This window comes from Urocitellus parryii, chromosome 2 (assembly GCF_045843805.1).
Source record: "Urocitellus parryii isolate mUroPar1 chromosome 2, mUroPar1.hap1, whole genome shotgun sequence".
NCBI lineage: Eukaryota > Metazoa > Chordata > Mammalia > Rodentia > Sciuridae > Urocitellus > Urocitellus parryii.
Window position 1 is genome coordinate 181,396,396 of NC_135532.1, and position 24,454 is coordinate 181,420,849.

Sequence of the window (24,454 nt, forward strand, 5' to 3'; positions counted from 1 at the left end):
ACAGAAAAAATACACTTTCCAAGACATACCAAAATCATGGCTAAACTTTAGAGTCACACGCAATGTGGAAGTAGCAGGATGAAGACTTCTGAAAGCACCTGTGAGTTGGCAGAGTGACCCAGGAAAAACTGTGTGACAGCAAATACCACTCTAAAAAAAGCCATTCAACCAGATGAAAAGTGAGACAAACATAGGGATTAAAAGTTACAGGAATGCAGAAGTGAATGGGATGGAGTATAATCTGTGCAAAAATGTGGAAGTACTTGGAACAAAGGCCCATCGAGGCCCTACATGATTAAATGTGAAATGTGTATTTGGTAAGAACATTTAAAAAAAAAAAACAACAAACAACTCATCATCTATGTGTTTCTACAGAAAGTTTAACAGCAAATGAATCACGGAGACCATCCCATAATTTGATTGCCTTGCCCCCATTTTCCTAAATTTTTTTCTTATCTCTTTCTGTGTTTCATTCTTCGCAACGCTGTGCACTAAGCTGTTAATAGACCACTGAATCTACAGGTCGGTGCTCGCCTTGGCGGTTAACACTCTGATGCGCGTAGAATTGCAGGTCTTACAGAGGATGTGTCCATCCAAGGGGTAGCAGCCTTGGTTGTCTCCTTCAGATAAGAGACCACCACAATCCTAAGAAAAGCAAGACACATGGACATCACATAAGTGAAAATGTAAGGACATTCATGAAACCCAATTCCTTAAGTGTTCTATTCAAGACCTCCAAGACCTGACCTCTCACAACCTCTACGGCTTCATGTAATACTGACCCACTCTGTCACTTCCCTCAGTTTATAACACAGTGTACCTTAAATTAAATTGGATAAGAGGTGGGGGACATGAGTACAGATGAAGTGAAATGACCTTCTTGAAGTCACTGACTATGAAATCCAAGTATAAAAAAACACCCAGGGTAGAAGTTTGCTCCCCAAACAACAAGAAGAGTAAATAAAATTAGAGCCTTAATTCATCTATACCCTTTTGTCATCAGTTTAAGAATCTCAAAAGGAATACATAGCTGCAGGTGTGAATATTTTTGGCTAATTCTGAGCAAAAGCAAAGTGAGAGATTCCTGCCAAGCATAAGAGCCACCAACACTTCAATTATATTTAATTGTATAAGAAAATAAAATATTGGAGCAATAGTTTGTTGTCCTTTCTAAAGCAGAGAACAGGGTATAGAGGAATGAATGTTAGACTGGGATACAGTTCTATCACTGCCTGCTCCCTGCACACAAGGCCCACTCCACTCTGAAAATAATTCCTGCATTTTCTACATTACCAAGGTGCCGAGAGGGTCAAAGTGAGTAATGGTTGTGTATGTATTTTGAAAAAATTTAAAGAGCTACAAACTATTATGTTACTGTTGACAGCCCCTCTGAGAGTTTACTTTGGAAAGTGTTATGTAGCAGTTAAATGCTAGCCCTTAACTCTGGAGGATATGGAAATTTCTTTGGAAAGTAAATTTAGAAAAGTTCACATAGTGGTGTGTGCCCTTGCAAACTTAAGGAGAAGACACAGCAGCTGCACACCTTGCCTCTGCTGTCCACCACAGTGGCAAGGAGGCTAATAGGGCTCATGTCTACAAGAGATGAATAATGAAATTATAGTTTAAATAGGGCATGGCCCAGAACACAACAGCAGCCACAGTTATGTTCCACAGGAAGTGGGGCTTTACCAAAAAGAACAAAAGTGGATGGACATACTGCCATTCTACAGGCTTTTAGGAAACTGGGTAAAGGAAATAGAGCTTCTTTATCACAGTAAAAAGAAGAAGGATTTTTCATGGATGGCATGGTTTGAAGCCTTTAATGAGCTATAGGGTCTATAATCATCGGGATACCTTAAAGCACCCAGAGTCAACCACAGCATCGGAACCATCAATGCCTGGAATCTTAAAGCCAATGGAGACTGGCAGAGCTGCACTCTGCACATGGGAAATGGGAGGAGCAGAGGGAAGTGGTCTGTCCAGTGTGACACAGAGTTCCTGGCAGGACTAGGACAATGGCTGGCTCTCTTCTAATTCAGTGTTCTTTCTGTTTTATGGTTTTGTTTCTAAAAATTTCTCAGCATTTTAAAGCAAACCTAATTTGTACAGCTACCATTTATTCTGAAGAGGAAGGTACATTTGATGCAACTCTTTGTGCAAAAGCCAAGAACATCTAAAAGGCAAAGCCTACTGGTGTGTAATCAAGAATGTGAGGAAGGGTTGGGGATGTGGCTCAAGCGGTGGCGCGCTCGCCTGGCATGCGTGCGGCCAGGGTTCGATCCTCAGCACCACATACCAACAAAGACGTTGTGTCTGCCGAAAACTAAAAAAATAAATATTAAAATTCTCTCTCTCTCTCTCTCTCTCTCTCTCTCTCTCTCTCTCTCCCTACCTCCCTCCCTCCCTCCCTCTTTTAAAAAAAAAGAATGTGAGGAATGTCGGGAAGCTCTTCTCTGAGCCTCAGTTTCTCCTCTGTAAAGTGATTCTAAGGTATCAGTTTTTAGCAGTCATAATTCAGGCCATGTTAAAGATAACGGATGGCTGTTGTTGTTCTCTTTACTTCCCCAGTCATAAAACCTTGTTTGAAAGCTGTTACCTTTTTATTATCTCTTCTCATGTTAAGGATGGAGAGAGGCATGAAACTTGGGCTTTAGGGCAAAACAAAGCACACTGCATAAAACAGATGGTCAGTTTCTGCCAGGGCAGTGAGTGGAATGAATGCAGTCCCCAAGAGCCAGGGTGGTCCTCAGAGCCCTGCCAGCTGGTGTCCTGGGGAGATCTCGTAGCCAGACTAGACAACCAATCTCATGTGGATGTGGGAATAAGGAAGCCCATTATTATCTATCCCAGATAGAAGAAGGGACTAAGTGCCAAGCTCTGCAGAGCTACTAGTAAATAATAATACTAATAATTAAAAAAAAAAAAAAAACTGTGGCAAAGAGGCAAAGAAGTGGATCCAGGTAGAACTAAGATAAGAAAATGTTTTAAAACTGCTATCTGAATGTGGTAGGCTTTCAATATTCAAATTATAGGACTTGCTGCATTTTGCTGTATTAATAGCTACCTGACCCTTAGGCCTCAACCTACTTCCTCTGAGAAGATTCTCTTGTTACTTCAGCCTGGATTGCAGGTTAGCTTTATGTATTACCACACTACCTGTCATCTTTAGCAGTTGTCTGACCTCTTGTTTTTAAGTGCCTAGTCAATGCTTGCTGATAAATAAATGAATCTCCATGACCTCGAACAAGAAGCTCCAACCCTTCTGAAATAAATGACTTCTTATCCTTTTCAATGGGTAACAATGGCATCTCTACCCTATAGAAGTAGTTAACCAAAGCCATCAGAGTCAATGTTGAACAGTCATATAATAATAATGACTCCACTTCTCACTAATTAAATAATTAACAATTTACAATGTCCTTTAATATACAGTTTTGTATTTCAGTCTCACAGTCATATCTGGGGTAGTTATGAATTTGAGCCCTTGGACAAGATCTAAAACCCAAGTCTGATAATACAGGCATCAAAGTATTTCCAGATTTAATAATTGCTACATTTATGAACATTCAGCTCTGATAGGCCTTTTAAAGCCTGTCACACCACTGCAGGGTGTGTGGCGCCCACCACAGACCTCACAGCGGTAGCAGTGCACGTGGAAGTCACGATCCAGAGCCACAATACGGACGGTCTCCTCCTGGCCAGGGGCTGGCATGATAGGCTCCTTGCACACGGAACATCGAGGGGCAAACTTCCTGAAAATGGAGAGATCATTCTTATTAGATACTAAGCATAGATCCTGATCAAAAGTGAGACACAGAAGGAAAAAGAAAAGATGAAAGTCTGGATTTGGGATGCCTGCTCTGCATTTCCTGTGTGACCACAGCGAGTCACTCTACTTCTCTGGGTCTGCTTTCTCCACTGTAAAATGAGAAAGTTGGACTGTTGAGGTCCCACTGGAGGGTACATACTGTGATAGTTGATGAGGTAGAAGAGTGAGTGTGGGATTACTTTGCAAGAAGGGCATCACTTTTCCACAAAGCATGTGGCATGTAATACAACTGCATGCAGACTCCTGACATAAGCCCTAGGCTAAACAGAGGGAAACAGGTCCCAACAGGCCCAATCTTGGCTTTGACTTTGGCTTCTAGATATTTTTTAATGTATTCGTCAAGCCCTGGACAAATATTCTAAAGTTGGTATCTTTGCCTCCTTTCCAATCATTAGAACCTCTTTCTTGGAAAGGAGTCTTAAATTCCAAGAACCAACACAAGAAACCTTATAGACAGCCCTTCAAAATAGCAGAGGCTAATGAATTGAAATACACATTGTATCAAACATAAAATGGCCAAATCTGCATTCTCTACATTCTGGTTTTGTGAAAATTTTGTTTGAAAAGTTGAAGAGCTGTCAAGTTCATTGCACTTAAAAGGATTTTAGCATAATTAAAGGCTATGCATATATAAACACACACACACACATATATACATATATATTTAATAAACATATACATACATGTACATTTGCATATATTTTTGAGACTTTTGGTGAAATAATTTCAATATTTCTTAATTTCTTAATATGACCTCTTGTCCCTAACACTTTTTCCCCCTCATAACAGACTATAGGCTGCAAATATAGGTCACTCACCCATCTGTATTTCTGGAAATTTGAGGTGGCATTTATAAGGTGTGAAATGAGATATTATTTGAAATGGACCTGTATAAGAACTTAAAGAGATTTTTTAAAAAGAAAAAGAAACTGGGCAACTCAATTTTTTCATGGTAATCGTTTCAAGATTAATGATGTTAAAATTTATCTATTTGTAATGAGACTTAAAAGGAAATAATGATAGTAATCTAATACTTTGCAGAGCACTTTATGGTTGTCAAGGCATTTTTACATACATTATACTCTATATGTACATATTAATTTTCCTGGCAGCACCCAAAAGGCATCTGTATGGCTGCAATCTAAATAAATATGAATTAAGCAGGAGATCAATTGATTGCTATGAAAGAAAAATTAAAAGGATCATGGTAGAACTGCAGTAGTAATCAGAGTTATTATAATTGGTATTTTATGTAAGAAGCTTATACCGTGGCAAAAAATTGCTTTGGACTACCTGATTATTTTTGAATCTGGGTCATCAGTAGTGAAAAAAGCAGACTTCTGATATCCACTGCAGAATTTCTTTTCCCCAAACCCATTGGGACTATAAACCCTGTAAGCGCAGAAATGTTTTTTTGCTTATTATTTTATCTATTAGCGTCCCCCAACTTCATAAGCAGAATTACTTACTCTTCCAGGATATATTTTTTAAATCCAATTTATCTTATTTTTGTAGTAATTATGTACACCCCTTTGGGGGTCATCACTAATCTGTGAGTTCCAAAGGATGTGACTTTGCTCTGTCTCTGACTACCAAGACTGGTCCAGAAAGATGAAATCTGAACACTATTTAATGAAGTATCGGCCATATTTCTCTATAAGAAAGATGTTGTTTTGGCTTTTATGTTCAATCTTCTTTGAAAAGACATAAACTGTACTCTTTGTTGTGCTCAGTAATGATTCTTTTCTACCATTTGGCCTCATTTCCATGATGGGCAATAACAAAGTGAAGAGAGAGGAGATACTCCACAAAGTTCCTGGGCTGGCAATTTTAGAAGAGCTCAAAATTCCTGGTGGTGTCTCTCAAGGCTAAGTTCACTGAGTGAACAATAACCATAATAATAAAAATGAACTTGATGAGAACCCTTTTGATGATTGTAGCTGCCATTCATCGAGTGCTCATCACATGCCACATTCTGTTACGTACTTCATCTACTTAATATTACTTTCTATTGACAGTAACATTATGAGATAGTCCTTTTATCATTTCTACTCTACAGTCAAGACAGCAACGATCATTTCTCATATTCAACATATTTCTGGCTATCAACAAGTGGATGCTGATTAAACAAACAAATGGGTCAGTGTGATATCCCTACTAAGAGAGCAAACAGAGTGGAACAAAGCCTCAATGCACTTGAGTCTGTTTTCTGGGTTTCCTCACTGCACGGATGCTGGAAATATAGAAAAAAAAGGAGGGAGGATCCTAGCACCCTGAGAGGGAGTCCTATATATTCCTATATTTGTTCTATTAATATGGGTGCATGTGTATGTATATGTATGTGTGTGTGTCTTAGTTTTTTTTGCTGCTGTGCCTAAAAGGATCTGTCCAGAACGACAGTGGCAGAGGAAGAGTTTATTTGAGAGCTTATGGTTCAGAGGTCTTAGTCCACAGAAGGCTGGCTCCATGCCTCAGGGCTCAAGGTGAGGCTGAACATCATGGTGGAGTTTGTGGTAGACGGAAGCAGCTCACATCATGGTGATCAATAAGCAGAGAGACAAAGTCCACTCTCCAGATACAAATATATACCCAAAGCCATGCCCCAATTCCCACCTCTTCCAGCCACACTCTACCAATTCAGGGATATAACCCAATCATTTCTTCTTCAAACTTTCTTGCATTGTCTCACATGTGAATTTCTGGGGGATACCTCACATCCAAACCATAACTGTGTGTGTGTGTATAATCTAACTCATTTCAAAAATAATTTAAGGTGGGTGCTGTAAAACTTGATATATATATATGTATGTATGTTTCACTACAAATCAGGCAGTGGTAGGTACTATCTTGTGCAGACTTCGGAAACTTATCCAAATACAGAGAGGAAGGTATGAATTCCAACGTGGGGATAGGAGGGGTGAGATCAGAGAACTCTTCTTAGAATTAATGGTAATTGGATTTGGGCTGTAATGATGGCCATGTAGGTGAAATGGGAAAGTGTGTGTGTGTGTGTGTGTGTGTGTGTGTTGGTGTGAGTTAAGTTGGTCTGCCAGGGAACTGAGTTCACAGTTGTATCTGAATTGACACCTGTGAAAGAGTTCATGCCCAAAGGGATGGGGACATAAGCCAACTTTGACCAGAGATGGTTATATAGAGAGTGCCCATTAGCAAGGCTTCAAGATTCTGCACTTTGAATGACAAGCTTCTGAGATACCACTTTTGAGGCCTTGCCAGTAGACATCCCCTGCATTCCCTGTCAGGAATTTCCTTGCTTCCTGCTGAATTCACTCTTCAAATTCTGCTTCCCTGAAGCCTGCTGGTCCCAGAGCCACTCCCTGTCTTCTGTCTCCCTGTGTTTGTCTCATGGCGCTGCCTTTCTGCCCTGCAGTACTGTTATGTCTGCACACTCTGCCCTCCTCTTGGCAAGCTCCTGGCCCACAGGGACTTCTCTCTGTGTATGTCTGTGCAATTTCTCCCTCGTAACTCTTTCCTTCAGCACTTAGCACAGTACTTGGCACACAGAGGGTTCTCTGCAAGTACAGGTTGAACTGAATTGAAATGTTTTCTAAAAGTCCACAAAGGGAGATCCATTAGAAGGATCAAAAATACTCCCCCCTCCCCCGGCCCAAATCTCTCTGAAGGAAGCAACTATGTCCCTGGTCCACCTCTCCTTGGCCTCGCAGTGCCAACCTGGTGCTGGAGACTTCTAGCTGCTTTATGCTCTAGTATTTTCAAGGCTCAGAAGAAAGTGTTTTGGAAAATGTTCTCTAGTTTTTCCTCTTGTAAATGGGGAAAATATCAAAAAGACTCCACTCCCCCCATACAAACCTGCAATTATTCAGACAATATTATATAAAGAAAGAATTTATATTTTAATATACTGAACTCGTGCAGAGGGGGAATAGCTGGGGTTTCAGTTTTTCTTTAGCTGATCAAGTCTGCTTTTCTGAAGCTTTCGGACCCACCCACTTACGCCACCAGTCGCAAGTCTCTAATTATGCTCCCCACCACTGGAAATGAAAGATAAATGGCATAGATATAAACTTAACATTTGTCAGAATTGATTTCCTGTTTTAATTGAGGGGTGTAATACATCAGTCTTTTCCAGCAACAGAAACATGTGTGCTCTGATTATATCTATCAGTCTTTCTTGGATTAGGGTAAGTCTAAGAAAGGAACGAAACAGTGACAGAAATACACTCCCCATTGGTATCTTTTCACTTCCCTTAAATAGATGCAGGTTTTTTTTTTTTCCGTGTGTAATTACGAGCTAAAAATATCAATAACGTGAAGTACAATTTATGCTGTGACTGCCCTTTAAAAGCAAGCCCTTCCTTGTCTAATTCAGGTTGAGAATTTCTGCCTCTGGGTTCTTCTTCTTCTTCTTTTTTTTTTTAATTCATTCAGCCTTATATCTTTTCGTGAGGTTTTCACTTTCTCTGCTACTTGGAAAGTAGTCAGGAAACTCATTTTTAAAATATGAGGCAAAGGTCCCCAAACTTCTTGTGGAAAGTACCTCCTGGCTGTTGACAATCAACAGTGGTGAAAATGAACCCACAAGACTGAATATTTGAAGGCCATAAGACAGACACCCAGTGGTGAGTAGTGCGAGCCTGTCTCTCGGACAGCCTCACCAGTCCTCTGCAATGCCATGCCCAGATCTTCAGAGCCAAGTATGAAAAAAGTCCATATCTTCCATCAGCAAGAGGCAGCAAGAGCTTTCATAAGGACCTCAAAGACATGGAACACATGTGAACAGTCAATTAACCCCTTAACAAACTGGCCAAATAAATGTCAGTAAAATACAAATTGGTATGATTTTCTCAGAAACCCCAGCTATCGTAGAGGAAAGAGCGACCTATAAATGAGACAAACGAGGAAGGGGGACTTATTTTTTCCAGGCCCATAACTTAGCAGCTGTGATCTTGAGGTTCCACTTTCTAACCCTCCTCAAAAGGCCACACAAGATGGCACTGATCAATTTCATCATGAAAACATCCTAGGAAGAGAAGATCTTGGTTGGGGAAGAGGTTAGGAAAAGCCACCAACATGCTGGCAGTGGCATGAAGTTGCCTCTGGGTATCATATGTGAGAGGCTTGCATTAATGAGGGGGATGCCTGTCCTCTGTGTCTGGCCACAATCACCTCCCATCTGTACAGTGGTCGGGGTGTAGATGCTCTCACAGTTGAGAGGATTTTCTAAGGTTTCATCTACAGACCAAATGGAAGATCTCAAAGAAGTAATTTGCCCAACGTCACACCACTTGTTCTTGTTTAGGCCAGGATCTTGCCTCTTTCTAATATGCACACTTTGTGGTAGAGTCTACCTTTTCCACAACTAGAGCCACATAAAGACACCATGGACAGGCCCCAGAGAAGCCTTGAAACAGAGGCCTGAATGGCTGGCCACACAGATGACCTGATATTCATTCTTTCATTAGATGAGGGGGTGAGGAAATAGGCTCCTTACAGGTCTCACTAAATCCTGAGAGTCTACAGCTCTGAGAGAGAAGAATGTGCAGCCCAGATGTCGGGAAGTAGGAACAGAGGACTGGCAGGTTCCGGGGGTGGGGGTGGGGGGAGTGGAGTGCCTACTTGTGGAAGTCCTCAATGCAGTGAATGAGTCCACCAGCATCCACGGTGAATGGGATGCCATCCAAGCTGCGGTGGCACATCACACAGGTGAAGCAGTGAGGATGATAGGCCTTCCCGGTAGCACGGAGAATCCTCTCCATGATGGGCTTGGAACACACGTTGCACTGCTCCAGAGTATTCTGAGGAGGCAAAGATACGGATGTTAGGGTGGGGCTGAGAGAGCTCTATATGAGTGTTTTAAAAAACATACTGGCTCACTTGCTTATCATTATATTTGGAGAAAGGCAGAGTGCATCTTTATTACAGAGAGAAGAAAACACAATCAGATGGATCAGTGACTTTTCTAAGGTCATCCAGGTAGTGGGCAGCAGATCCACATTTAGACCACAGGCTTTCTGAATCTTACCTTATTCCATTACAGCAAGGGGGATAGCAAACTTTTTTGTGAACTAAATATTTCTGGTTTTGTCATAACAACAGAATTTTGTAGTTCAAAAGCAACTAGAGACAGCACCTAAACAAGGGAGCATGGTTATGTTCCAGTAAAACTTTATTTACAAAAACAGGTGATGGGCTAGAGGTTGTAGCTAGATCATGGAACCATAATACACAGGCACTCCACCTGCAAAATGCTTTACTGTTACTTCTAAAATGTGGTTCATTATCAAAGACTTGCAAGGGGTATATCAAGGCTCCTTACGTTTTAGAGAGTGGTCTGTCTGATGAATGAGACAGTCACACTGGCTACAAAACCCAAATCAGAGCAATGAGGCTTCCAGTCACTTAAGACTTTAATTCAAACACCATCTCCAAGTTTAAGGTTCATGAACTCAAGATAGAAATGTTGAAAGTAGTGGGTGGGAATTAACAAATTCAATTAATCCGGCTTTAAAAATATGCTGAGGTTTAAAAATACACACCACCTTTAAAACATCCCATTTAGTGAGTCAGCACTCAGAAGATCAACTGTTAACTTTCCATCTTCCCCCAGAATCCTGTGCTTTCAACAAATAGTCGTTTCACGTGTAATATTTTTTATTCCAATGGAACTATCTGGACTGAATCAATGGAATCTGGAATACACATAGGGTGTGGATACCATTAGAAACATGAAAAGAACCGGATGGGATGTGGAAATTGAGGAACTGCCCTCTTACCATAAGAATCTTTAAATGACTGTGAGGCAAGACATGACTGTATGAAGGTCATTAGTGTCCTGATACCTATAGGTCAGAGGGCTTCCTCGAAGGCCCTACTTGGAATGAACTGATTCTTTCTCTTCCTTTCCTGAATACTTTATCCATTTTGCTTCCATACTTACTGTGTGAACTTTTAAAACACATTTGTGCACATATCTACATCTTCTACTAGACTGCAATTTCATGAAAGGAAAGGGACTATGTCTTAAAAATATTTATCTGTCCCATATTGCACACAGAGTATCACGGCCTGGAATTAAGATAAGGATGAACATGTGCAGAAAGAATGAATGGAGGAATATTGTTTCACTCCACCCTGGCAGCACAGTGCTGCCCCCACTCTCCCAGCTCTGGGATCTATCCCAAGATGAATTGGTAAATCCATCATCATCCTCCCGTCAGAGCTGCGGTTGCCCGAGCTTCTGAAATTGCTTGGTACGCCTCTGGCCACAGTCTAAACTCATGGAAACTATTAACCTATTTTTTTCCCCATTTTGAAGTGGTGAAATTAAAATAGCAGAAGAGCATAGGATGAGAGTCTGGAGCTGATGATGGTCTGGAGAAGGAGGGTTCTGTTTCTTTTCTGTACTGGATATCTGAGCTAATGTGGCTAGAAATTGTCTTCCCAGGGCTTGTGTTTGTTTTGCTTCTCTGTGGGTTTTTTTTTTTTTTAAATCTAGCTCTATAATGGAGTTGAACAAACCAGAAAATGCTTGATCAGAATATGTTTTTGTTTACATTGAGGCTTGGCTGCAAGATTCAGCTCATTTACCCAAAACCAGTGGCAATATATAAGGCTTAATGGTTTCTAAGGAAAAACTTTATGGCTTATAGAAGCTCTGCTCAAAGCACAGGTAATCTGAACATTTATGCTACATAGGAAAATAAGTGCAAAATATGCCTAAAATCTGCCTATCACAATTCCCCCATATCAGAAAATGAAAGTTCTAGGAAAACAGTAATCACACAGATTGGGCTAGTAAATAATGGGGCTAGTGAATGATCATACTCTAACCTTCATTAGCCACCTACCTCTACTCTGTTTCTCTTTTTCAGTCTCCAGCTACCCATTAGTAAGTACCCTTAGGCAACTTTTCTGAGAGAAAAGGTAGAATCTCTCATGGTGTCAGGAAGGCAAGAGTTCCTACAGTCCATGCTGCCATCTCACAGGTGAGCAAACACGCCTGGAGAACCGATCAGCTGGATCTGAGTCATGGAGCTCATGAACTGTAGGGGGAAGTGGTATCCTAGTGTCCAATAATTCCAATACGTCAGTGGTACCCTGACTTCCAATAATTCAGAGAGGGGTCTGACAAATTCATGAGGTTCCCACACAAAGGAAGAGAGCTGGTGGATGAAAAACATGAATTGTCCTGACTTTGTCCACATACATTGGTATGATCTCTTGGGTATAAAATTCTTTTCTCTAGAGCTTAGTTTTCTCAATGGTAAAATGATGATCAATTCCAACTCTACAATTTTATTGCTGTTATTTATTAGTATTAACAACACAGGAAAACAGTAAACGTTTCCATTATCAGAGATGTACTAGAAACAACTACGTAATTCCTTAACAGAGGTTGGGGGATGGGGGTTATCTGTCAGAAACCTGGGCTATGTTATCTTGACAATGTTTTTCTACTAATAATTTCAGAAATTGCTAATCATAGAATTTGTAGCACCACAAAGAACACCTTCTTATACATGGTTGTTTTTTAGACAGACAAAAAGTTACACTCTTATATTTTACTTTTCTAAGTTGGAATGGTTAATAAAAACAGCTTTGAAGAAAATGGAAAAACTTTAATAGAATAATTAGAAAGGAGATATCTCTTACATATGTCTATTCAAATCAATCTTGTATGTGGAACAGGGTGCCATGTTTGATAGATGGGAAGTTGAGATGAAACTGCACACACTCCAGCTTAAGGACCTTCAAAATCAGCAGAGGGCTTTCTGACCTTCATTGAGCCCTTCCCTTATGGACTCCACTTTCCAGCTGCCACACTGAGCTGTTTGGCACATTTTTAATAAACAAAATTCTTCTATAAGCTAAGACTAGCTCATTTCCTTTGCCTAGAGAATGTCTTCTCATTCCTCAAACATGAAGCTCAAATGTCATCTCTTCTTAAAAAAAAAAAAAAAAAAAAAAACCAAAACCAAAAACAAAACTTTCCTATTTCTCCTTCTGTTATATTACAAATAAAACAAGTCACTTTCTCCTCTGATTTTATGGTGCTTCTCCTATGGCACCTCTAGGTTCCCTTCCCCATGAAACCACATTCTGAAGTTGTGTAGATTCTGAAGCAGAAATTTCTGTACAGAAGTTATTGAGGAGTGTCCTTGTAATCACTATCTGTGGGAAAGTACAGAAGAACCTGGGTGGAGAGGGAAGAACTTGACAGCTGGGATTACCAGGAAGAAATGTCATTCAATGGAGCTAGAGGTTAGGGCCTTTATATCCCTGCATCTACCAATCAGAACATACAGGTTATTTCCAATAAGGAAGTGTGATGTTGGGTGATGTGGTTCCCTTCAATTGGGGATAATTCTCATGGAGGGACCCAGCTATGAATGAAACCTGTCAATGCTGCCAGCAGCTGGGAGAATGACAGTCTCATAAAGAAGCATCTGGAGCTGGGTATAGTGGCAAATTCTTGTAATCCAGCAGCTCAAGGGGCTGAGGCAGGATGATTGCAAGTTCAAAGCCAGCCTCAGCAAAATCGAGGTACTAAGCAACTCAGTGAGACCCTGTCTCTAAATAAAATATAAAAAAGGGCTGGGGATGTTGCTCAGTGGTTGAGTGCCCTGAGTTCAAAATCCGGTAACCCCCCTAAAAAAAAAAAAAAGTAGTATCTGGGCAGCATACTATGTCATCACATCATCCACAACAGTAACCATCCTTGCCCAGAGCCTACATAGTAAGGAATTGGTAATCAGCTGTGTGAGGTCCTATTGCCTAAGCTAAATAAAGAATCTGGATTTCATTCTTTTTGTAACAGGCACTGTTTGAATTTTTTTTTTTTTTTACAGAAAATGTTTTAGGCAGTTATTCCAGTGAAGGTATGGTTAAAGTGAAATGATTTAAGAGTAGCAGAGAAGAAGCAAGAAATTAGTCATTAAAAGGCACAACTTTTCTGAAATGATGGCGATGCGTTTGCAAGAAAAACACAAAAATTTAAGGAAAAAATAAAAAGAAGATCACAAACAAACCTTGAACACAAAACTCGCAAATGCAACTGTTTTTAAATTAGAGATACAATCTGGTTGTAGCTTTTCTATCCTTGGATGTTGTATAAATAACTTTCCTAATTCACAGGCAGAAGAACTGGAAGAATCATATGAATATAAATGAAGCATATAGGCAACATAAACATAAACTACTAGTGAGATGATAAAGAAGATAGGACTATTACTATAATTAATATATTACAGAAGTATATATGTGACCAATGTTGAATATTTTCAATGAGGAAACATAGTATCTGAAATTCAGAAGACTCTAAAGTAATTGTTGTCATTTAGATATGTTAAATTCTTATTTCATAAAACTAAAAGGTGATCCTATATTCAGGGTTTTCTTTTTTTAAGGTAAAAAAGTAGTATTGTGAAATAGTATCTTGGAATAACAAGGGGTAACATCTCATGTTTTAGATATAGTTTTGGTCTTTGGATAAAAAGAATCAGAGAAAAAAAGAGGGAGAGTTAGAAAATATTAGATCTTAAAAAGTGTTCTTTAAGATTGATGTAGTCCAGGAGTTTATAACTCTCCTCATGACTCCCTCTGAAGCTTTTGCTTAAAGAAATAGTTTGTCAAGGAAGCGCATCTAAAGGAGGTCAAACTCATTTGGGGCTGGAGAATGTGAAAGGGTGCAGCCTGGAGGATTTGCATTGCACAGTTTGAAAAACGTGAGTTTTAATTCCAGACTCAAGAAAATGAGACAAAGATAGCAAATACAACTGGTGTAGATTGAGGGTTAGAATACATGCCTCCTAATTCCCTGTCCAGTAGAGAACACTTCTGTTAGATCACACTATATCTGTTCTATATTTCAGTAGACATAACTCCACATTGCAAATAGAAGGCACCCTGGCTTACCACTTGCGAGTTACATACAAAGTAAAGACAGAAGGCATGTCAAGATCTTGAGTTTGTCTCCCAGATGCCTATAGTATAAAATATAACTCATTATGGGATCCCCAGCATCTACAACAGTGTGCTTGCATAAAACTGATGCTCCCTACATTTTGGTTAAATGATAAAGTAATAAACTCTGGATGAGTACTTTACATACAATATATTTATTCTGAGTAACCATAAAAAACAATTCTCCAGTTCAAAGATTCTCATCTGGCAAGCTAAGACACAGTATGCTTCAAGTGAGTTCCAGGGGTACCATATCTGGAAGGGTTAGGAGGGGCCAGAGGTTTCCAGAACCCCTGTGTGGTCACCTTTGATCAGGAGAAGCTTCATTCATTTACTCCTGTGTGCTGAATGAATACCATCATTTTCCACAGGAACCATGATATGAAAAAACCTGGGAGGTGCAGATCGAGTGCTGGTATTCCCCTCAGAATGGCAATGGGGTTTTGTAAAGAAAGAATAGAACTATGACTCAGCAACTTTCTCTTGAAATGCCACGGTAATTACTTAAATTCAGATAATTATATTACCTAACTTCATTATGTAATATAAACTGATTCTATATTTTGATTCTGAAAATCAAGAAGACCTCTCAAATGATGGCAGTAATTTTGAGTTTCCATTGCAGATGAAGACATCATTTTAGCTTGGTGGTTCTCCTAGTAGCCTGGAGTACAACACCCTCCACACCTCTGCCTCCCTATGAAGCATGCATTTCTTGAAACAAGTTTTTCTGCTCTTTGGAAATGCCCTCCACCTATATCTATATCTTAATCAAAATCTATATTGGTATGGTATCTGTGTCTAATAGTGTTTCAAAATAGACTGAAAAAAATAGAAGCAAATTTAATGTTTTCCTATCTCTATGACTGTAATTTTCTAATCAGAATCAAAATTCCTCATTTACAGATGAAAATTCTAATCTTACTAGATAGGAAAATTGTAAAAAAAAAAAAAAGACAAAAAACCATCTGTCAGATAGCATCAAGTACTTAAAATTTATGTTCTTTTGGCATTATGATTCCCCTTCCTCACAAAAATGACAGCTATGAAACACCTGAAAAATTATACTCTGCATGCATAATAAGAATTTTAATGCATTTTGCTGCATTTATTTAAAAAATAAAATCAAATAAAAAATAAAAAAATAAATTTAAAAAAAGAATTTCAACTTGTACTTTTCTTTCCAAGCATAACTTTTTGTATCCAATGCCTAAATTCTTTTTCAACAAACTTTTCATAAGCTTCTCTGAGAGCAGATCTGACTCCCCATTTATTCTAACATTGCAGAAAACCTGGAGAGTTCAGCAAAGTGTTGAAGATCCTGGTAGGTTTGGAGGAAGAGAAGACAACCCACCATTCCCGACCTCAGAGGTTGCCAATGTAATGGGAGAGGTAAACACATATATGAAGAACTGATTCCAGGCAAAGGACATAAGAAATGGCTATTAGAGAGGGATGAGTTACATGTGATGGTAACCCAGAGAAGAGAGTAATTACTTATGAATGGTGAGACAGTGGGCAGTGTGGTAGTGGTTTATGACTCTAGGAATCTTTCTAGGTGGGATTTGAGTTGGCGCTTGAAACAAACTTATTTTAACATTCTTTGGAATTAATGTGGCTATCACAAGACCTTTTTTATCTAAACTTCTTTCAGCAAAGTCACAGATAGTCCTGGACTGAAACTAAATTCCTTTCTCAGGTAGGATATTGTAAGAAATCTGTGTTAGGGCAGCATCAGTGAAGGGGAACTCAACATCGAGCATTCAAGTGACAACTAACACAGACAAGATGAAAGTAAAAATATTAACATAGAGTTTAGAAAAAAAATTTACATGATTAAATGAATACATAAACTAGCTTCAAAAATAAGACATATACCCTAAAATCATAAGGGGTGGGGGACAAAGGAAAGGACAAATAGAACCATTAGGCCATTTTATTTAAATTTGCCAAAAACCACAAATCACATTCTTCACAAAGTAAATTTTGCCCCATTGTTTTCTTAAACCCTAGGGTTGGAATTGCAATCTGAGCTTCAGAAATTTAGAAAAAAAGGTCTCAAATGAATGACATTCAGTTTATCTATTCTTAATGTTTGAAGAGGTGACATTTTAACTTAAAAACATGTAAGCCAGGTGGCATGCTAGGTCTTCCAAAGCACTTTTTTTTTTTTTTTGAATGTCTCATAATCCTTGAGAAATAAAGGGAGGTGAGACTTGATGATTATGCACCAGACCTTCATGCCAGGGGCAAATTAAAAGATCACAGAATTCCATTGAGACTATTGTGAGAGGAGCAGAAAAAAAAAAAGAGAGAGAGAGAATTCCTTTCCTTCCAAGCCAAGTCAAGTCAGAGAAATGCCTTTACAACATCTTCCAAGTATAGTCTTGTTAGGACTTATTCACTTGAGACTAGAGCAGAAGATCTGTCATAAACAATAAGTGACTTAGTGATGAATTCAGGAGATCTGGGTTTGAAAGTCTTGACTTTCTGGTCTTTGGTTTTCTCATCTCCTGACCAAGATGGGAAACATCTACATTGCAGTGTTGTAAGAATTAAATGATATTCACATATATTGAAGTGAGTTCCCAGTGCTTGGCTATATAATGTTATTTTTTCTGTAATGTCTTACAAATTCTAAGGGCTAGGAAATATATTTAATTAACTGGAATTTTTTTTGTCATTTAGTGTAATGACCTAATCACATCTAAGCATATTCTTCCACTTTCTCCTTTACAATTAATTCTCTTTTGTTTTATATCTCTCTCTTCTTAAAAAAAATAGATTATCTAAGGAATTTTGTATGGGATGCTCTGGGATAACCAGGCAATGTAGCAGGAAATGGGCTGCTTCTTTCTGAAGACACTTTCTCCTTGGTTCCTTACGAGTTTTGTGGAAAGGCTGTTCCATGTAAACATTATTATGCCCGGAAATCATATATTTCTTTGGAAAAGTAATTTGTAATCCTTTATATGCCCAAAACAAAAACTGATACCTTGACTGGATAGAGTCAAAGTTCACCAAGTATACTCAAACAGGACCTGAATCTCCACATCCATCTGGTGTATGTGTAGAATGGCAGAATTTTTACCTTGGTATATGCCACATATCTATAATCATGGTCAGGATTTGAGCCTATATTCTCTAAGTCTAAAAACAGAGTGTGTGTGTGTTTTAATTTTTTGCTTCACACTGTCTTTTCAATTAATAAGTTTTCCCCCATCTTTGTATCTAGGTGCATATAATGGCGATAACACTGAATACAGTTATTAATCTTTAGTATGCTGCTGATCTATAGCTTTTCATAATACATAGTTGATTTGGCTTGAAAATTTGCTTCAACCATCTTTTATAGACTCCAACCTTCTATACTAGGACACTGACTTCAGGGAAGTGGATTTGCCCAATGCATCCAATTTGGTAAAAATTTGAGCCCAGGACTGGGAAGTCACAGTTTATTCAGTAGTCTTTTCCCAACCTCCTGACTGCATTCTTCTTGTAGTACCAAAGCTTCTCTTTGATATCTGGCCTTTGTTAACAACAAGAATATGACAAAATTAACATAATTATTTATATCACTAATCAAAAATCATAAAGCTTGAGTGAGTATACTGCATCACGTGGACTTTGCTACCATCGAAATAAGACTCTTGCACACTGAAAATATGCAGGCCCTCTGGGCAGAACTCAGAGGAGATAATCCTACCCTCAAGCTGCATAGGATGATGCTTGGGTCTAGGTCTCTTAATTCTTTCTATTGGCAACCTGTAAATAGAATTTATTAATAGGCATTCAGACCAGTTCCACTGAGGCAGTCCCTTTCCAGAGAAGCTGAAAAAAACACATCAACTACTTGAGTACCTATGTTCTCATCTATAGAATGGGATACTAGGCATTCTTCCTTATCTACCTCCCAGACTGTGGGAATTACATAAGATAAGGAATATAAGAAGCACTTTTTAAGAAGGCAAAGAGACTTAAACATTGTTATAAAGCTTCTTTCTCTGGGAAGAATTTGCTGTTGGAAATGAGGACTGCTTGAATCACAAGCCTTGTGAATAATCAACTGAACCTACTTTCTAATACTTTCAGTCCTAAAAAGAAGCAATTATCAGATACACACATAGGTACACATAATCCTTCTCCTATTGAGTTTGGGAAAAGATAGAGTTTTAAATTTTAATTTTGTCATTTTGTTTTCAACAGATTTTTTTTCTTGTTATATTATTCTTGTTTTATGTACCTGTATCACCTAATAAGTGGTAGACAATTACATATTATCCATTTAGAGTGCATACAGGGAGTCACAGAATGTGTAGTTTGTGGCATTTTGTGGCAGATGCACTTGGCAGGTCCCCCCTCGCTTTTTTTTTTTTTTAAAAAAAAAACTGTGATCCTTCCTGTGCCTATGAAACATCATCCTGACAGCCCTCAGTCAGGTCATCTTAAGTGTAGAGTGGACGGGAGGCCTTGATGGGAGAAAGGCCTCTCTTTGGATCACAGTGCTACCCAAAACTATTTGTAACTAACATTGCTGAAATAGATGTTTATGGAGACCCTGCCTGGTTCAGTGACAAAGAGAGAGGAACCAGACGCCAAAGTCTCTACTCTGGTCTTGCCAAGGCTAGCCACCAGCTGTGAGGCCATGCACAGTGCATCCCTCTGGGCCTATGTTTTTTTGCCTTTAAAAGAAGGAACTTAAGTTCATAGATCTCTTGACACAGATTGAAGTCTGAACAAAAGCCTCAATGGCACAACGTTCCTTGTTCCTTGTCTCATTCACAACTTCATCCCCAGTTTGCAGAACAATGCCTGCCACACAGAAGAATCTCTATTAAGTCAATGAATGGATGATCATTTGGGAATCCTCCAGAGATTCATCTGACCTGTAGGAATTATTCCTGTAGATAAACCCCATATTTCATCACCATCTTCAGCCTTCTATCACTGCCCTATTTAAGAGTCTCATCTTTTGAGCCAGACTCTACCTTGTCTGTTGCTCAGAGTCCTTAACACTACGTATTATCACTTCATAGCACTTAGCTGCTGCCTTGATTCTGTTTCTCTCTCACCAGTCTGCTCAATACACCACCCCATTCCCTGCCTTTGAAATAGTACTCAGAATATACACTCAATAAGTGTTTGTTGCAGGAAAACAAAACAAAACAAAACAAATCAAGTGGCATTAAATAAACTAACACAATAGGTGTCTTCCAATTCTAGGGTTCTTTGACTTCACATCAGCATTAGTACATTTTTCAAAAAAATTAGTGCTACAGATTTTCTTAAAGAGTATGTGATCTGAGATCTCATACCACACAGCAGGAAGGACAATGCTCCTTTTACTTACAGCATTTGTCTACCCCATGTGCCAGACCTATCCAGGAGAAAATTGAAAAGCTGAGCTTAAGTGATGGTGCTTTCAGCTCTGTGTATACATAGTAATGACTGCCTGCCTGCACATTTCAGATCAGAATTAAACCATTATGAATCATCCATTAGATTCAAGATCTGCAAGCAGAGACTAGAAATGTTCCCAATACCATTCTGCTCACACGTCAGTTTGCTTCAGAGTTGTCTGAAACTCAGCCCTGCCAAGATGTTTATTTTCTACCTGGTTTATGAATTGCAATTACTTCCTAAATTATAGCAAGCCACAAGTGGTCTGAGCCAAACAACGAGGGTCACAGAAGGTTTCTCCTTGTATTCCTGGGCATGACAGAAAAGCTCTTTGAATCAAACTTGATCTTCTTTCAAAAGAAAAGGAAAACTTGAAGCCTGTAACTCCTGGGAGTGGCAAAGAGAACAGCCAGAGGGCCATGAGCTAACTTCAATTCTCTAGAGATCAGTTGAACAGATTTGGCAATCATTTGGCTTCTGTTGAAAACAAGGCCTTCTAATTATACCTCTGCCAATAAAGACAAAAGACAGCACGGCTCAGAAAGGTCATGATGACATGCTAATATCATGGCTGTGGCCTTGTAGTATCCTTCTGAGTAGGGTGCTGTTGATTCATTTGTCACATACCCATCCTGGAGCCCATTCATGAGAAAGGAATCTCATAAAGAGCTCAACAGGGATCTGGAGAAGTGATTTGCTTCTTCCCTTAAATTGAATCTTGGTTGCAATATTTTCTGACACTAGAAATAAAGTAATTCCATGTTTTCATTCCTCTTTCCACACCCTCCACCACACCAAGAATGGTTTAGAAAAACTAGGTAAGGAAGGTACAGACCATGGATAGTCTTTTCTATTCTATAACTGCTGAGAACAAAGGAGACAGAAAATACAGATGTTTGTGCCTTACTGCTGCAGACGTGTGGTGGACTAACTCAGTGTCTCTGGAATGCAAATTTTCTTTCACAGTTTAGCAGTCTTTTTTGGATTTCAGCACAGTGAACTAACACTTTCCTGGATTCCAAGACCTCCAGAGAACCAGATGGATGAGAGGAATTGGGAAAAAGAACCCACACTGCTTGAAAAAGGTATGATTTTCTCACTCTGCATTCAGCCAAAAAGCTCTGAAAATTAGAAGAGTGAAATCACTTTTGGTTTGTTCAAATGCATGCCATGCTAGAGTTGTTTGTGGTGAGGAAAAAAGAAAAAAAAAAAAAACCAGCATGATTTGATGATTTGGAGTCTGTGTTCAGTTTAAGCGAGGAAGAAAACTTTCACAGAGATGATATGTTTACTATCAAAGGCAGGAAAGGATGTGCATGGCACAGATTACTCGAGAGGATCATTCTATTGCCTGTGCTCCAAAGTCAGTGACTGTCTCCCAATGCCAAACATTTTAGCTTGACATTCACGGCCCTTCAGGATATCCTCTCACCTTCTCTTTCCAGGCACTTCCCCCACCATCCCACGCCCAACTCAGTCTTCATTTGGATCCAACTCAGTGGATCCAAACTTTGTAACACTCCATGTTCCTTTTCTTGCAAGACTTTCCATCCACTCTTTGGCTACTTAAGCACTTTTGTATTTTTTTTTTTTTTATTTTTTGATACCAGGGATTGAACTCAGAGGCACTGGACCACTGGGCCACATCCCCAGCCCTATTTTGTATTTTTATTTAGAGACAGGGTCTCAATGAGTTGCTTAATATCTTGCTTTTTCTGAGGCTGGCTTTGAACTTGTGATTCTCCTGCCTCAGCCTCCTGAGCCACTGGGATTAATATTTTTCTTCTTGATTAGTAAAATGCCTCAACTTTTAGGGCATAATGTTTGTGAACGTTACCTCCTTTATTGATCATCATCCCACTCTGGTTTTCCATAGCACTGTTCGACCTTCTTTATGGCAGGGTCCTGCACAGATTGCTAATCATTTATATGCCATGACAAATTGCAAAGTCCAAAGATGACCACACCAAAATGTATCCTTATTCTACAATGGGTTAAAAGCAGTCCATCAGCAAGAGCTGGGTTCTAAGACCACTGCCTGAGCAATGGGATGCTGTCATAGTGATGTTCTATGACTCACAAAATATCTGGTTTTCTCTTGAAAAACATAACTTTGGAGCCCTGAGTTGCCATGTGACTATCTGGGCTATCCCTGAGCTACCATGTTACACAGATCACATGCAAATAGAGGGCGATAACTGAAAAGTCCCACTTGCTCCACACCAGCTATTTAAGTATTTCTGGCTATGTGTAGGTGAACAAGCCTTTGAGAGACCTCAGTCCAGAAACATCCTGAGAGACACCATGCTAGAGTTGCCTAGTTGGGATGCTATCAGGTTCCTGAAACATGAAAGATAATAAATGATGATTGTTCCTTCAGCCGCTAAGTTTTGAAGTGATTATATGCCTATAGTAATAAAAATGTAGATACCACTTACATAGAGTAGAAGTTGTCTACTGAATAATGTTTGAATGAATGCTTGAATGACTATTAAAGTTTGAACACAGACACATGAAATTAATGCAACTTCATGAAGCTAGTTAGGTTTATTCAAAATGCTAGGACATATTGTACAACAATAATGACCAAATTCTAGAGGAGAAACTAAAACTAGAGGTTCCTCTTTAATACAGGGGCAGTGAGCTTCTAAATAATGCAAACTATTGTTTATTCCATGAGAATACAATGGTACAGGAATATATGTATATATACAATTTTCTTCAAGAGTATCCACCACTATTATTCCCATCTGTAGATGTGAAAAGACAGTAGCTTTCTTTTGTGTGGCTGGCAATGAGGAAAAATTATTTCTTTAATTGTATAGCCAAAGAAATTGTGAAGGAGCTCAAGTGTCACACAGAATCATGGAGAAATGTCACAGTGGGTAGGATCTTAGGTGCTTCTGTCCCGGTTATCTGATCCACGAATTCTCTTGAATATCCTTAGCCACTTAGAGCTTTGTCTAGCCATTGAAACTGCTTGTAACAGGTCCAGGAACAGTGGACTCTCTTGGAAGGTATCAATTCCACTGGTAAATGTTAGTGCACTATAACTAGCCCAAGTTTCTGCCCTTTCCAGACAAGTCAGTTGCTTCTTCTATGTAACATTCCTAGTGACTGTTGAAGCTTTTAGCTTTTTCTTTACTGGGTAGCCACCTGGACTCTTTCCATCATTCCTCATGGGATATTTCTGTCCTTTTGCCCTACAACCACTCTTCTCTGTGCATGTTCTAATTTGTCCAGGTTCTCTTCAACATGTGGGGCCCAGTGTGTATCTGGTGCACTCCTTCCTATGGGAGTGCAGGAAAAGCCTGCATTTACTTTTCTATGGTCCCTGATATTATTATTGTTTTGATTGATCATGAGATCTAAAAGTCCTTTAAAAAAGGACTAAGTAGCTATCAAATTAGAACAGGTATCATGTTCAAATAATTATTAAAAATATAATAAGATTTGACTTGTCCCTCTTAGATTATCTTAATGGATTTGGCTCACTGTTCCATATAATTAAACAATGATATTTTACATACTATAAAATCTCTTTTGTCCTTTACCTCAAACCAGTAGGTTTGGGTCAGAATAACTTCACAACTAGAGTTCTGCCACTGTTAAAATATGTCTTATGTCAGAAGTAGCACCAACTTTCTTTCTCCTAGATCCCATCAAGTACCAAGTCCTATTAATTTTGCTCACTAAATATTTTAATTCCATTTGTTATTGCCTGTCTTTGCCATTTTAGTCCATCACTTCTCACTAAGATAATCACAAACATCCCCAATTGGTCTCCCAGCCTCTCCATTTCTCTGGACTTCATATTGGCCTGTCTTAACACAGCAGCACATTAGATACACTGAAACATCTACAAGAATCAAAGATTTAGTTTAAGAATTAATGATTCCTAGACCTGTTCAGTCAGTAGCTCTGGGGTTGAAGCTCAGACACCTGTAACTTTAAAAAAGTTCTCTGATTGTGCCAGAGCCCCAGAAAACTCAAGATTGGCTGACAGACTACGCAGCTTGACAAATCCACCATGGATATTGGAAAGACTGTTTTTTCAAGAAGTCAGATGCCTTTTTATTCCTTCTGGGAAACTTACATTGTCTTCTGCTGGAGAAAGGAAGAAGGGAGGAGAAAGGAAGAAGGGAACTGATATTTGCAGCACTAGATACCTATTCAGTGTACTAAGCTAGGCTTAGCTCCTTCATGAAATGAACCCATTTATTTCTTAAAACACATCCCAGAATGATAATATTGCTACTTTTAAAAAAAGATAAACCTGAAGCA

General features: G+C 39.1%; 1 protein-coding gene across 1 annotated transcript in view; it reads right to left on the reverse strand.

The window, feature by feature from the left end:
* Window positions 1-445: 445 nt before the first annotated feature.
* The window catches only part of Lpp (LIM domain containing preferred translocation partner in lipoma), a 633,514-nt gene continuing 609,505 nt past the window's right edge, over window positions 446-24,454 (reverse strand). Inside the window, exons 10-12 of the mRNA XM_026389376.2 lie at window positions 9,425-9,603; window positions 3,632-3,752; window positions 446-645 (exon numbers count right to left, since the gene is read on the reverse strand). Coding sequence (XP_026245161.2) covers window positions 517-645; window positions 3,632-3,752; window positions 9,425-9,603 — 429 coding nt within the window. The 3' untranslated portion in view covers window positions 446-516. The remainder of the gene's footprint in view (window positions 646-3,631; window positions 3,753-9,424; window positions 9,604-24,454) is intronic.